We start from the raw sequence: 12,574 nt of genomic DNA, 5'->3' as shown, positions 1-12,574 counted from the left end.
CTTGCGGGCCTAATAAAGGTTGCCTTCACCGTTACATCACAAGTGGTGGAGTGTGCTCTACGATCTTCCGTCCTCTCCCAGCCCGATCTGCCTCCTGGAGCTGCGCTCAGGTCGTCGTTTGTACCAGGTGTCCGGTAACATGCCTCAGGACGAACCAACCGGCGCTTCTGCGTCTACCTCCACGTCCCCGGCTACCACGGCCTATCCATCGTGGATTATCACCGCGCACCAGCGTGAGCCGCCCACGTTCGCCGTACTTCGAGGTGAAGATGTGGAAGATTGGTTGGACCAGTTCAATCGAGCGAGTTCCACTAACAACTGGGACGATCCTACCAAGCTTCGCCGTGTTTCTTTCTACCTCACGGGCGTAGCGACAACATGGTTTTTCAATCATGAAACGGACATTACGGACTGGACACGTTTCAAGCAACAGCTTCGCCAAATTTTCGGCACCCCGGCGGTTCGTTCAGCTCTCGCGAAGAAGACACTGGATTCTCGCAAGCAACAATGCGGTGAGTCCTACACATTGTACATAGAGGATGTGCTTGCTCTCTGTCACCGTTTCAGCACGTCCATGTCTGAATCAGAGAGAGTTCGTCATCCTCTGAAAGGGATAGGCACGGTCGCGTTCAATGCCTTGGTCATTCAAAGCCCGACTACGGTCGCTGACGTTGTTGCCACGTGCCAATGCCTGGAGGAACTTGAATCCCAACGGTTACCGCCGGACAGCTCTGAAAACACTACCACGACTGATGCCTCATTGCGTGCTATGATCCGGGCGCTTATACGGGAAGAGCTGCAATCTTTCGGCCTCTCAATGACACCGAGTTCACCTCCCCCCTCCAACAATGTTTTGCGGGATGTTATCAAAGAGGAGTTGGCGTCCATGACCAGGCCAGCGTTTGTAGACTCTCCAGTACCTCGACTCCAGCCGACGTACGCACAAGTCCTCGCTGGCTCACCACCCGTGGTACAACCGATGCCCGCACACTCGACGCCTGTCCCGCTGGCTTCGTTAACTCCGAGTGTGACTAGCCAGCCCTTTCACCCACCGTGTCGGCCGCATCGTCCGATCTGTTATTACTGCGGCTATCGGGGCCACATTGCACGCGTCTGTCGGAAGCGTCAGCAGGACGAGCGTCGTGGACTCGATACCTACGGACGGGATGATGGGACAAGCTGGTACGCTTTCCAACGTCGTCCTTATGATCCGCCGCTACGCCGTTCACCGTCTCCAACTTCGACATCTGAGCCAACCAGTTCCTACCGCTCTACTAGACGCCGCTCACCCTCACCCCTCCGCCGTTCCACGTCTCCATTGCGACCTGTCTCGCAATTCAACAACCAACGCCCGGAAAACTAACCTCTGCAGCTTTTGAAGGAAAAGCTGCATCGAACGAAAAGACAGAAATTCCTCCAGTGCGTCCATATAATACGATAGCTGTTTTAATAGAAGGTGTGTACGTGGACGCTTTAATAGACACTGGTGCCTCTTTGTCTGTGATTGATCGTTCTTTGTGCTCACGTCTACGGAAAGTCACCACCCCTCATGATGGACCTACACTGCACGCTGCTCAAGGGGACGCCATTAGACCTGCCGCTATGTGCACCGCTCGTGTTTTCATAGCTGGTATTCTTCATTTTGTGCAATTTGCTGTGCTGAATTCGTGTGCCCACCAGATTATATTAGGCTGGGATTTTCTGTCTACGGCGAACGCTTCCATCTGCTGTAAAGAAAATGTTGTTCATATGATGGAAACTTACTATGCCCTGTATGCGGATGACAAACCCGTTCGCTTGCTCGCTGCTGAAGAGACCGAGCTACCACCTGGTCATCAGCGGATAGTTGCCATCACTTCTAATGTGATCGACTCTGGTGACGTGTTTGTCCAACCATCTGCACGCTATCTCGCAAGAGGTATAGCCTTTGCTTCAGGTCTAGCGCGATTCCACAATGGCTCCGGACTTCTCTACGCTACGAACCAGACTTCTGAGAAAATTCTCATTCCTAAAGGCACCACAATGGCTTAATTGCGTTTCTGAATCTCAACCTGTCTCTGTTGTCTCTCTTATGCCAGCGTGTTCTAACCTTCCTTCTATTGGACGTTCATCAAGCGTTTCTGTTCTTGCTGCGACTATTAGTCCAGAACTGACCTCTTCACAGACAGATGAGTTGCTTGCTTTGCTACAAAAGCATAGGAGATTGTTTGATGCCCATTCCTCATCTCTGGGACAGACGTCCATTATTAGGCATCGTATCCAGACCGATGGCACTTCCATCGTACGCCGTCGACCATATCGCGTCTCTTCATCCGAGCGTGAAATCATTGAACAAAATGTAGCCGATATGCTGCAACGGAACATTATACGTCCCTCCGCGAGTCCTTGGTCATCCCCTGTTGTTTTAGTAAGGAAAAAAGATGACTCCGTGCGGTTTTGCGTTGACTACAGAGCACTTAATAAGATTACCCACAAGGATGTTTACCCCATGCCGCGCATAGACGATGCTTTGGATTCACTGCAAGGTGCTGAGTACTTTTCAAGCCTAGACCTGCGTTCAGGTTACTGGCAAATACCCATGCACGAGGATGACAAAAAAAAAGACAGCGTTTTCAACACCAGATGGGCTGTATGAATTCAACGTCATGCCATTCGGCCTTTGCAATGCTCCAGCAACATTCGAGCGGATGATCGACACAGTTTTACGAGGCTTGAAGAGGAAGACTTGCTTGTGCTATTTAGACGATGTCGTTATTTTCTCGTCAACCTTCCCTCAGCACTTGCAACGACTGGACGAAGTTCTTACGTGCCTTGCAAACGCAGGCCTTCAGCTGAACACCAAGAAGTGCCGTTTTGCGAGCAAGACGATTAAAGTGTTAGGCCACATCGTAAGCAAGGACGGTATTCGTCCCGATCCTGACAAGATTTCCGCTGTCCAACACTTCCCGCGTCCTGAAAAAGCCAAAGATTTGCGCAGTTTCCTCGGCCTCGCTTCTTATTTTCGCCGATTCATTCGAGACTTCGCCTCAATAGCTTCACCATTGCACAAGTTACTCGGATCAGGCGTCACCTTTGTGTGGTCTCCTGAATGTGAAGCGGCGTTTGCCCAACTGAAGTGTGCACTCACATCCGAACCAGTCCTCTGCCATTTCGACGAAACCGCGCCTACGCTCCTGCATACAGACGCTAGTGGTCGAGGCATTGGTGGAATTCTCCTACAGCGAGACAAATCTTCACGTGAGAAAGTCGTCGCATACGCGAGCCGTGCACTGACCCCTGCTGAAAAGAATTATACCATCACCGAACAGGAGTGCCTAGCGGTCGTATGATCGATACAAAAGTTTCGACCTTATCTCCACGGCCGCCACTTTACTGTGGTTACGGACCATCACGCCTTGTGCTGGCTCTCGACAATCAAGAACTTGTCCGGCCGCCTTGGTCGCTGGATTCTTCGCTTACAAGAATACGACTTCACTATCACATACAAGTCGGGAAACAAGCATCAAGACGCCGACGCCCTTTCGCGTTGCCCGCTCTCTTCGGACCCGCTTAACAAACCCGCCACTGCCGCACACGAGAAGTTTTCGGCCGTCTCTTCCCTACATGTTTCGTCATTAACTACTTTAGACCCAACTTCTCCAAGCGAGTGTGGTTTGTTCTTATCTCACCAACGTGCTGACCCTTACTGTCGCCGCATCATGGACCGTCTTGACGGGACTTGCCGGCCCCCTAACGCCCGTCTTCGCCGACAGCTCACGCAATTCAAGCTCAACAACCACGCCCTGTGCCGTCATATCTACCACCCTGATGGTCAACGCTGGGTGCCCGTTCTACCTCGCTCTCTTCGGGCTCAAGTCCTCAAGACATATCACGACGACATGTCTGCTGGACACATGGGCTTCCAGAAAACGTATGACCGCATAAGATGTCACTACTACTGGCCGGGCTTGTCCACCTGTGTCGCGAAGTACGTTGCCTCATGCGCCCTTTGTCAGCGTCGCAAGCTACCTACATCAACTCGAAGTGGACAATTACAACCGCTCCCGTGTCCCCTGCAACCATTCGAGGTAGTTGGCATTGACCTGTTGTCACACAAGTCCCGTTAATTAGGGAGGCGATCGCCGGGCTAATTCTATGAGCCGAAGTATCGGCCCCCCGAACCGCACCACGAAAGCGTGGACAATTTAGGAGTGGTCCTTATTGGCGCGCCAGCAGACGCCGGCTGTGGCCCAAAGAACAAGTCAGAGCCGAGAGTTGATAAACAAACAAAATTATATTCTCAATAATGGCAGATCGACAACAATACACAAGTTTGCACACTCCACAAAAGATGAGGACAATATGTCATCAATCAAACAACGTACTACACAGTACAATCAGCCACACTCGAAACAACGGACACAGACAATACACACTACAATGCAGTCGCATGCATTGAACAACCAAGACACTTAAAGACTAAAGAGATGGAAAACCTATTCAGTCCAAAGTCCTTGGAACAAAAGTCTCTTCCGAGAATCACTCACTCAAAGTCCAGCGTTGTTGTCGTTCAGCTGCCCCCTGAAGTTTCTCTTCCAGGAAACCTCGCGTCTTCAAATGGCCACTCTCCAAGCTTCAAACTTCTTCGCCGGAAACACGTCGGCTTCACACACGCAGCTGTTGCCACGCGTCTTCGCTCAATAGCGGTAAACACACGCTCTTGCCTGTAGCTCGAGCCTTCACCCCTGAGGTGGAAATCCTCTTCTTCTGCTGCTTGGTCCCAACGGACAAAACCTCCGCCGACTACACGGCGGAATCCCTACGCGCGCTCTGGCGCTCACTTCCGTCTCCTCCTGCTTTCTCGTCTCGGCTGCTCGATTAAATACCTTCCGCGCCACCTTCCAGAAAGTTCTCGTCATTTCGTCGGCGCGATACGCAGCGAAGGCTGGGGAGAGGCGCGAGACGGTTCGACTGCCCTCCGCGTCGGATGACTCAACTCGGCGTGGCCACGCCTCCTTTGTTCTAGAAATATCGCGGGCTTGCTGGGCCGCCGATGTGGGGTGAGGAGGTTCGTCGGCGAAGCCACGCTTCCGAGGGGAAAGCGCGCGCCCGGGGAGCCTTGGACGTTTGCTTTCTTTCTTTTTTTCTTTTGACCTCGCGGCGTTTCTCCCGCCCGTTATCGCAAGAATTTGGCGGCGCGCCCGTTTTTAGCGCTCGTTCTGTGACACTGCCCCCCACTTTAAGAATATTATCTCATAATATTCAAAACCACACAAATGAGCGCGAACAGTCACCACACACTCTCACAGACTGTAACACCATCCGTCGCTCATGACACTTCACATTCAAAATAGATCACTTAATACAATTGTGCATTGTAATTCAATTACACAACACGTGAAAACACAACCACAAGCACATGAGTACAACACTGCACCACACATTCCCAATAATACAAATGTACAAAGTTCTCTCATTACAACAATGGTCCAATACTATACATCACATCACAGCACAACACTTCGACACTTGTGACACAGGATAACACAACATTAACACAACATATGGCACTCAGCACTGCCCAACACATTCTGATTCGACCTCAGCACTTATCCTGAGTACTTCGAGCAGCGCTTGCGCCCCTTTTTGCGGTGCTCGCTCGATCTCTTCTTGTGTTTCCACGTTCTTTTTCGGCGAGCCCTTTCCAACGACGATATCTGAGGCGTCGTCTCAGCCATCGTTGTCACTTCCGACACCGTTAACGGGTCATGACATTCGACGGGTCCTGTCTGTTTATTAACCAGCTTGATCATGTCTCTACATTTTGCCCGGCTGGCCAACTCCGTCTCCTTTACACTGTCGGTCGGTTGAGGTCGTGCGACGTAAGACCAGTTGCTCGGCCCGTGAACTCATTTAACACGATGATCTTCTCATTCGCTGTCTCTTGCGCCGCGGCTTCACCTTGGGCTCCAGTGAGATCCGTCACGGGATGCTCCTCCTCTGTATCTCGCGATCGCTGGGTTGGCGAGGGCTCTATCTCAGGCTCTTCTCCCAAACATTCCGGATCATTCGGTCCTCGCGCCCCGTAGATGTTTCCGATGACAAGGTCGTAAAGGGGGGTCGTCATGCATAGAGCAGTAACCTTCCCGCTGAAGTACGGGGTTTCAACCTCAATTTCTGCTTCGGGAAGCATCCGAACTGTACGGTCAATTAAGCAAACCGGCTTCGTTTTGCCTGTTAACTCACTTTCCCGTACCAAATCTCTCCGCACGATAACAGAGGCGCTACCGGTATCTCTTAACACCGTAATCTTTTTGTCCGCAACTTTTCCAGGCAGCGTTGGCATTCCTTTCGTAACACCGGTTGGCTGTTTTGACATTACAGCACCGACAATAGGAATTTTCTCCCCATTTTTCAATTCTACGAATCCGTCGGTGACGGCATTATTATCGGATTTCGGTGCTGCTTGCACACAGGATACCTGGTGAGTTTGACTCGCTCCGTTTCGACATGCATCTGCTTTGTGCCCAGTCTGACCACACTTAAAACATTTTACTACCGTAGGGCTCGTAAAGATCGTTCGACAGTTTTTCGCGCGATGACCCACTCGGTTACACAGAAAACATCGCTGAATGCTCTCTGGTGCACGCTTCTTTTCTTCAGGAGCCAATTTCTTCGAATCATCGGGACAATCCTTCTTGACCTTGGCCAAATTAGTGCCACCTTGCGCTTCCAAGAATTGATCAGCCAATTCAAGCATGTCTTCAAGTGAGTCAGCCTTCCTCTCTTTTAAGTACAGTGACAGGCTTGGGTGGCAACTAGTAAGAAATTGTTCTCTAATTAGCAGCTCTCTAAGCTCATCGTACTCCTGCGCTGTCCCTGAAAGTTCAATCCATCTGTCAAAATAATGGCAAAGTCGGGCGGCATACTGCGTAGCCGTCTCACCATCAGCTGGCTTTCCTGTCCGAAATCTGTCCCGGAATCCTTCTACAGTAAATCTAAACCGCTTCAGCAAAGCAGCTTTCACCTTGGCATAGTTGGCTGCATCGGTCGGCGTCAGCCTGTCGTACACACTGAGCGCTTCACCACTCAAGCAAGTACTCAAAGCAGTTGCCCATTGATGTTCCGGCCAATTCTGGCTCCTCGCAATCGTCTCAAACCGGTGAAGGTACGCGTCAAGGTCGTCCTTCCTTTCATCAAACGCTACAAGCAGCTTGCTTGGGTTCAAGCGGAAGCCGTGGTCCTCCCGTTCGCTGCTTTCAACTCTAGCTTGGACGGGAGTTTCACTTCGCTGTTGCAAACGGAGCCGCTCGAGTTCCATCTCGTGCTGCCGCTGCCGTTCCCTTTCAGCCATCTCCGCTTCTCTTTCTTCTTTCAGCTGTCGCTCCCTCGCTTCTCTTTCTTCTCTCGCCCTTTCGGCTGCCAACCTCTCTCGTTCCAACTCAGCTGCTTTTTCTTCCTTGGCTCTCTCAGCTGCCTCTTTCTCCTTCTGGCTTACCCATTTCCGTAGTTCGGCGCCGGAAAGACCCATCTTCACACCAAGCGCAACTAACTTTTCGAGATCCATTGTGTCTCGCAACTCGCAAATAAAACCTTGCCGCGTGCAAAAAGTACCTGCCTAAATCAGTCTATCGGAACACTCCCCTGCACTCGTTAACGAGAACACTGAACAACACACAAAATCGTTCCGACAGCACTATCAACAACTCGAGGCTCTTTCTCACTACTTTGGACACACTGTGCACCAAAAGGTCCTGTGTCGCGGACGCCAGATTAGTTGTCACACCGGTCCCGTAAATTAGGGAGGCGATCGCCGGGTTAATTCTATGAGCCGAAGTATCGGCCCCCCGAACCGCACCACGAAAGCGTGGACAATTTAGGAGTGGTCCTTGTTGGCGCGCCAGCAGACGCCGGCTGTGGCCCAAAGAACAAGTCAGAGCCGAGAGTTGATAAACAAACAAAATTATATTCTCAATAATGGCAGATCGACAACAATACACAAGTTTGCACACTCCACAAAAGATGAGGACAATATGTCACCAATCAAACAACGTACTACACAGTACAATCAGCCACACTCGAAACAACGGACACAGACAACAATACACACTACAATGCAGTCGCATGCATTGAACAACCAAGACACTTAAAGACTAAAGAGATGGAAAACCTATTCAGTCCAAAGTCCTTGGAACAAAAGTCTGAATGATACTCTTCCGAGAATCACTCACTCAAAGTCCAGCGTTGTTGTCGTTCCGCTGCCCCCTGAAGTTTCTCTTCCAGAAAACCTCGCGTCTTCAAATGGCCACTCTCCAAGCTTCAAACTCCTTCGCCGGAAACACGTCGGCTTCACACACGCAGCTGTTGCCACGCGTCTTCGCTCAATAGCGGTAAACACACGCTCTTGCCTGTAGCTCGAGCCTTCACCCCCCAGGTGGAAATCCTCTTCTTCTGCTGCTTGGTCCCAACGGACAAAACCTCCGCCGACTACACGGCGGAATCCCTACGAGCGCTCTGGCGCTCACTTCAGTCTCCTCCTGCTTTCTCGTCTCGGCTGCTCGATTAAATACCTTCCGCGCCACCTTCCAGAAAGTTCTCGTCATTTCGTCGGCGCGATACGCAGCGAAGGCTGGGGAGAGGCGCGAGACGGTTCGACTGCCCTCCGCGTCGGATGACTCAACTCGGCGTGGCCACGCCTCCTTCGTTCTAGAAATATCGCGGGCTTGCTGGGCCGCCGATGTGGGGCGAGGAGGTTCGTCGGCGAAGCCACGCTTCCGAGGGGAAAGCGCGCGCCCGGGGAGCCTTGGACGTTTGCTTTCTTTTTTTTTCTTTTGACCTCGCGGCGTTTCTCCCGTCCGTTATCGCAAGAATTTGGCGGCGCGCCCGTTTTTAGCGCTCGTTCTGTGACACCTGTATGGTCCGCTTCCTATGACTGTCACGGGCAATCGTTGGATAGTTACAGCTGTCGACCACCTGACCCGCTACGCCGAAACAGCTCCCGTGCCTTCTGCGTCAGCTTCGGAAGTGGCCGACTTCATCCTTCGAGCAATAATCCTTCGACACGGAGCTCCTCGTGTAATCCTGAGCGACCGCGGAAGAGTATTTCTTTCAGCACTCGTCGAAGAAGTGCTCAAGGCAGCCGGCACTACACACAAAACAAGCTCCAGTTACCATCCTCAGACGAACGGCCTGACTGAGCGCTTCCATCGTACACTGTCAGATATGATTGCGATGTATATCGAATCCGACCACAGAAACTGGGACACCATTTTGCCATTTGTCACTTTTGCCTATAATACCTCTGTACAGCGCACAACCGGTTACTCGCCGTTCTACCTCGTCCACGGTCGCTTCCCCTCTTCTTTCCTCGATGTTTCGTTCTCTGCGCCTGTCAAACCATGTTCATCTTCAAGTGAAGAATACGTGTCTCGTCTACTTCATTGCCGCCAGCTGGCTCGCGTCAACACTGAAGCAAAGCAACAGGATCGCAAGCTTGAATATGATGCCTCTCATCGTGCCGTGTCCTTCAGCCTTGGCGACGAAGTCCTCCTTCTTACACCCATTCGCACTCCCGGACTGTGCGAGAAGTTTCAATTACGTTTTATTGGCCCCTACACTGTCTTGGAGCAAACGTCTCCTGTGAATTATCGCGTGGCACCCGTTCTTCTTCCGACGGACCGCCGCTACAGGGCAGCAGAAATAGTCCACGTATCCCGCATGAAGCCTTTCATACGGCGTTCATCTTCGCTTTAAAATGCGGCCAGGAACTGCGGTCAGGATGGCCGCTTTCACGTGGGGGGGGGGAGTTAGTGTAGGCATTCATTAAGCACATCATCTATCTTTACACATATTCATCATCATGAGTGGTCGTCATCTTCTTCTGCTGTGGGGACTTGGCTCGTCTGAGTTCTGTGCCTTGGGCGTGGTCGCTTCATCGTGTCTTGCGGGCCTAATAAAGGTTGCCTTCACCGTTACATCACAATATATATACACTCACATCCTGCCGCCAGATGCTTTTCCCATTCCTTTTGTGGGTACGTGCCTTGAAAAACAAAGAGCCATCATAAAATCATATAAATTGCGCCATTTACGTCATCATGAAGATGACAGCATTGGTTCGCGTGCACTGAGCCACGAGACGCGCGTTCACCTTGTGGATACCATCGGGTCGACCGGCCTACGCCCAAGCAGGCTCCTTCACTGCACTGCCTGAGCGGGTAGCGCAGCCGGGGCGCCTGCCGTGGCTTTGACCAGCAGTGGGCTCACGCTGTCGTCCAGCACTGAAAACGTAGCGCGTACGAACAGCCACTGAAGAGGCACCTGACCCGCAGCCGGAAAACATGCAGCTGTCCGAGGATGCCGTCACGGAGCTGCGCGAGGCCTTCGCGCTCTTCGACAAGGACGGCGACGGCGCCATCAGCACCAAAGATCTGGGCACCGTGATGCGCTCGCTCGGTCAGAGCCCGACCGAGGCTGAACTCAAAGACATCATCTCGGAGCTGGACGTGGACGGAAACGGCACCGTCGATTTCCCGGAGTTCCTGGCTCTGATGTCCAAGAAGGCGCGCCCTACGGACACAGAGCAAGAGATCCGGGAGGCCTTCAAGGTAGGCAGCGTCAACTGAGGCTGGAATTTGGGCTGCCGAGCTCGCGCTTACACCACTCACCACAGATGTACGGTGCTCGAGGGCTGACTCGAAGGTCACGGTATCGAATCTCAGCCGCTTTGTCGCATTTAGATGGAGGCGAAATTCTAGAGGGTCGTGTTCTTTGATTAAAGTAAACGCAGCATCAGACAATCAAAATTTCTGGAGCTCTCCACCACGTCATGCACCCCTCATGATCGGTCGTATTGTTGTTTTGGGCCGCAAAGCCTAAATCATTACTTTTATTACTATTCACACAGCTAGCACCTATGCGTGCGCTTATTACATAGGTGATTGTAGATGTGTCGCATACAAGCCGTCGCAGCAAGCGGGTACGTATGACGCATGAATGCCTCGTGCCAGGCCCATAGCCACCCCCCCCACACACACACCCCTGCCCTCCGAAATTCTCGGGATGGGGTGTTTTACCGAAAATAGGCAACCAGAAAAAATCATGGCTTCAGGCCTGCCTCGTGCACATGAATTTTGCGCGTTTCGTCGTTGTTTTATTATCGGCGCGAAGGCGATGAGGACGCAGAATGAATAGACTGGACCACGTGCCGATCACCAGCGCTTGTTCCATCATCCATCAGTGCTTGGTCCCGTGTGTTCTGTGTCCACCTTGTTTCGCACTCACGAAGCCTTGCCAACAAGCTCGTATACGATTTCAAAGCGGTTTTATTAAAACAGTTCTGAAGCAATTCATGTGCGTTTTACATGGGCGCAGGCGTTCCTTTTCACGTGGCACGATTGAGGTGCCCATCAAGAAAAGCGTGGCACGCGTGTGAGAAGGGGCTGAAAACGGTGCCCGAATCGCGATGCCGCGTTCAACTCTTGAAGCTTGAAGTCCGGACCGCGACCGCTATCTTTCGCACCATTAGTACCTTACTAAGGTGGTTGGGGTGAACGACGCTGTTCTCCTGGCAACTTGTGGGGTAGCTCAATTGAAATACATTTATTATCTGCAGGTCTTCGACAGAGACGGGAAAGGCTTCATCCCCGCAGCTGAGCTCCGTCACGTCATGACGACTCTCGGAGAAAAGCTTACGAACGAAGAAGTTGACGCGATGATACGGGAAGCTGATGTGGATGGAGATGGCCACATTAACTACGAAGATTTCGTATCGCTCATCACGTCAGGCTAAACATCAAAATCGCTTTTTTGCTTCACCCATATTGCTTTGACGTCGCCAAGAACAGCGCTTCATTAAACAACGTTGAAATGAATGCACCGATTTCATAATGTATTATTGTGATGCTGCGTAAATAATGGCTTGTGATTGGCACTGAAACAAATATAAATTGCACGAATATGAGTATTTCTCTTGCGCCTCTGAAACTGGCGTGCACAAGGCAACGGTCAATTCGATCGAGTCAAACAGCTACTTCTATTGGTAGCATGTGCAAGCTTATATATACTAGTCCAAAATATTTCTTATTTCTCGTTACTTGTGACAAATTCGTTTAAATAACCCTTTGCTCGACCAACTCCAGAAGTTTGCGTGAGCCATTCTTGGAGGACTACGTACTATAAACCTACCAATTTTCCCAGTTGAATTTAACGCGGCTTTTTTTTATGCTTGGCTCGACTATAGTGTACTATAATATTCGACGTGGCTTGGTGGCACCTGATTCCATGGTAGCTGGATAAAAAACAAAGTGCAGCCTGCTGCGTCACGTCGCCGTTAATGGCCGAGCGCATCTGCGCAGAGTTGATAGTTTTGACCGCTTTTTTGGGAAGGGCGCTGACGCTCCACCCGTCTAAGTGGATGGCAGTTCGTGTTTCAATGTGGTTGCGTGATGGTTTGTGTGTGACAGTGTGCTTTTTCGTATTCTTTCTCGTGCTTACTATGTGTGCAATCATGTGTGAGGGGGAGTTTGCTTCATGTTTCTTGTGATCGAGTACTACGATTCTTTGGTGCGCGCGTGTGTCGCAGGCGGTTTTTTTT

General features: G+C 51.3%; 1 protein-coding gene across 1 annotated transcript; it reads left to right on the top strand.

Annotated features, from left to right (window-relative positions):
* The first annotated feature begins 10,120 nt into the window (after positions 1-10,120).
* LOC119159510 (neo-calmodulin-like) lies at positions 10,121-11,861 on the top strand. The gene is made up of 2 exons (XM_075872574.1): positions 10,121-10,586; positions 11,594-11,861. The coding sequence occupies exons 1-2, from the start codon at positions 10,320-10,322 to the stop codon at positions 11,768-11,770; spliced, it is 444 nt and encodes a 147-aa protein (XP_075728689.1). The 5' UTR covers positions 10,121-10,319; the 3' UTR covers positions 11,771-11,861.
* The last annotated feature ends 713 nt before the right edge of the window (positions 11,862-12,574 follow it).

Source organism: Rhipicephalus microplus, chromosome 1 (assembly GCF_043290135.1).
Source record: "Rhipicephalus microplus isolate Deutch F79 chromosome 1, USDA_Rmic, whole genome shotgun sequence".
In the NCBI taxonomy this organism is placed as follows: Eukaryota; Metazoa; Arthropoda; class Arachnida; order Ixodida; family Ixodidae; genus Rhipicephalus; species Rhipicephalus microplus.
The sequence above is the reverse complement of the archived record's forward strand: the minus strand, read 5'-3'. Positions and strand labels throughout refer to the sequence as shown.

Coding starts and splice junctions, on each gene's coding strand:
- LOC119159510 (XM_075872574.1), top strand. CDS start 10,320: ATGCAGCTGTCCGAGGATGCCGTCACGGAGCTGCGCGAGGCCTTCGCG. Junction 10,587..11,593: donor AGATCCGGGAGGCCTTCAAG/GTAGGCAGCGTC, acceptor TATTATCTGCAG/GTCTTCGACAGAGACGGGAA.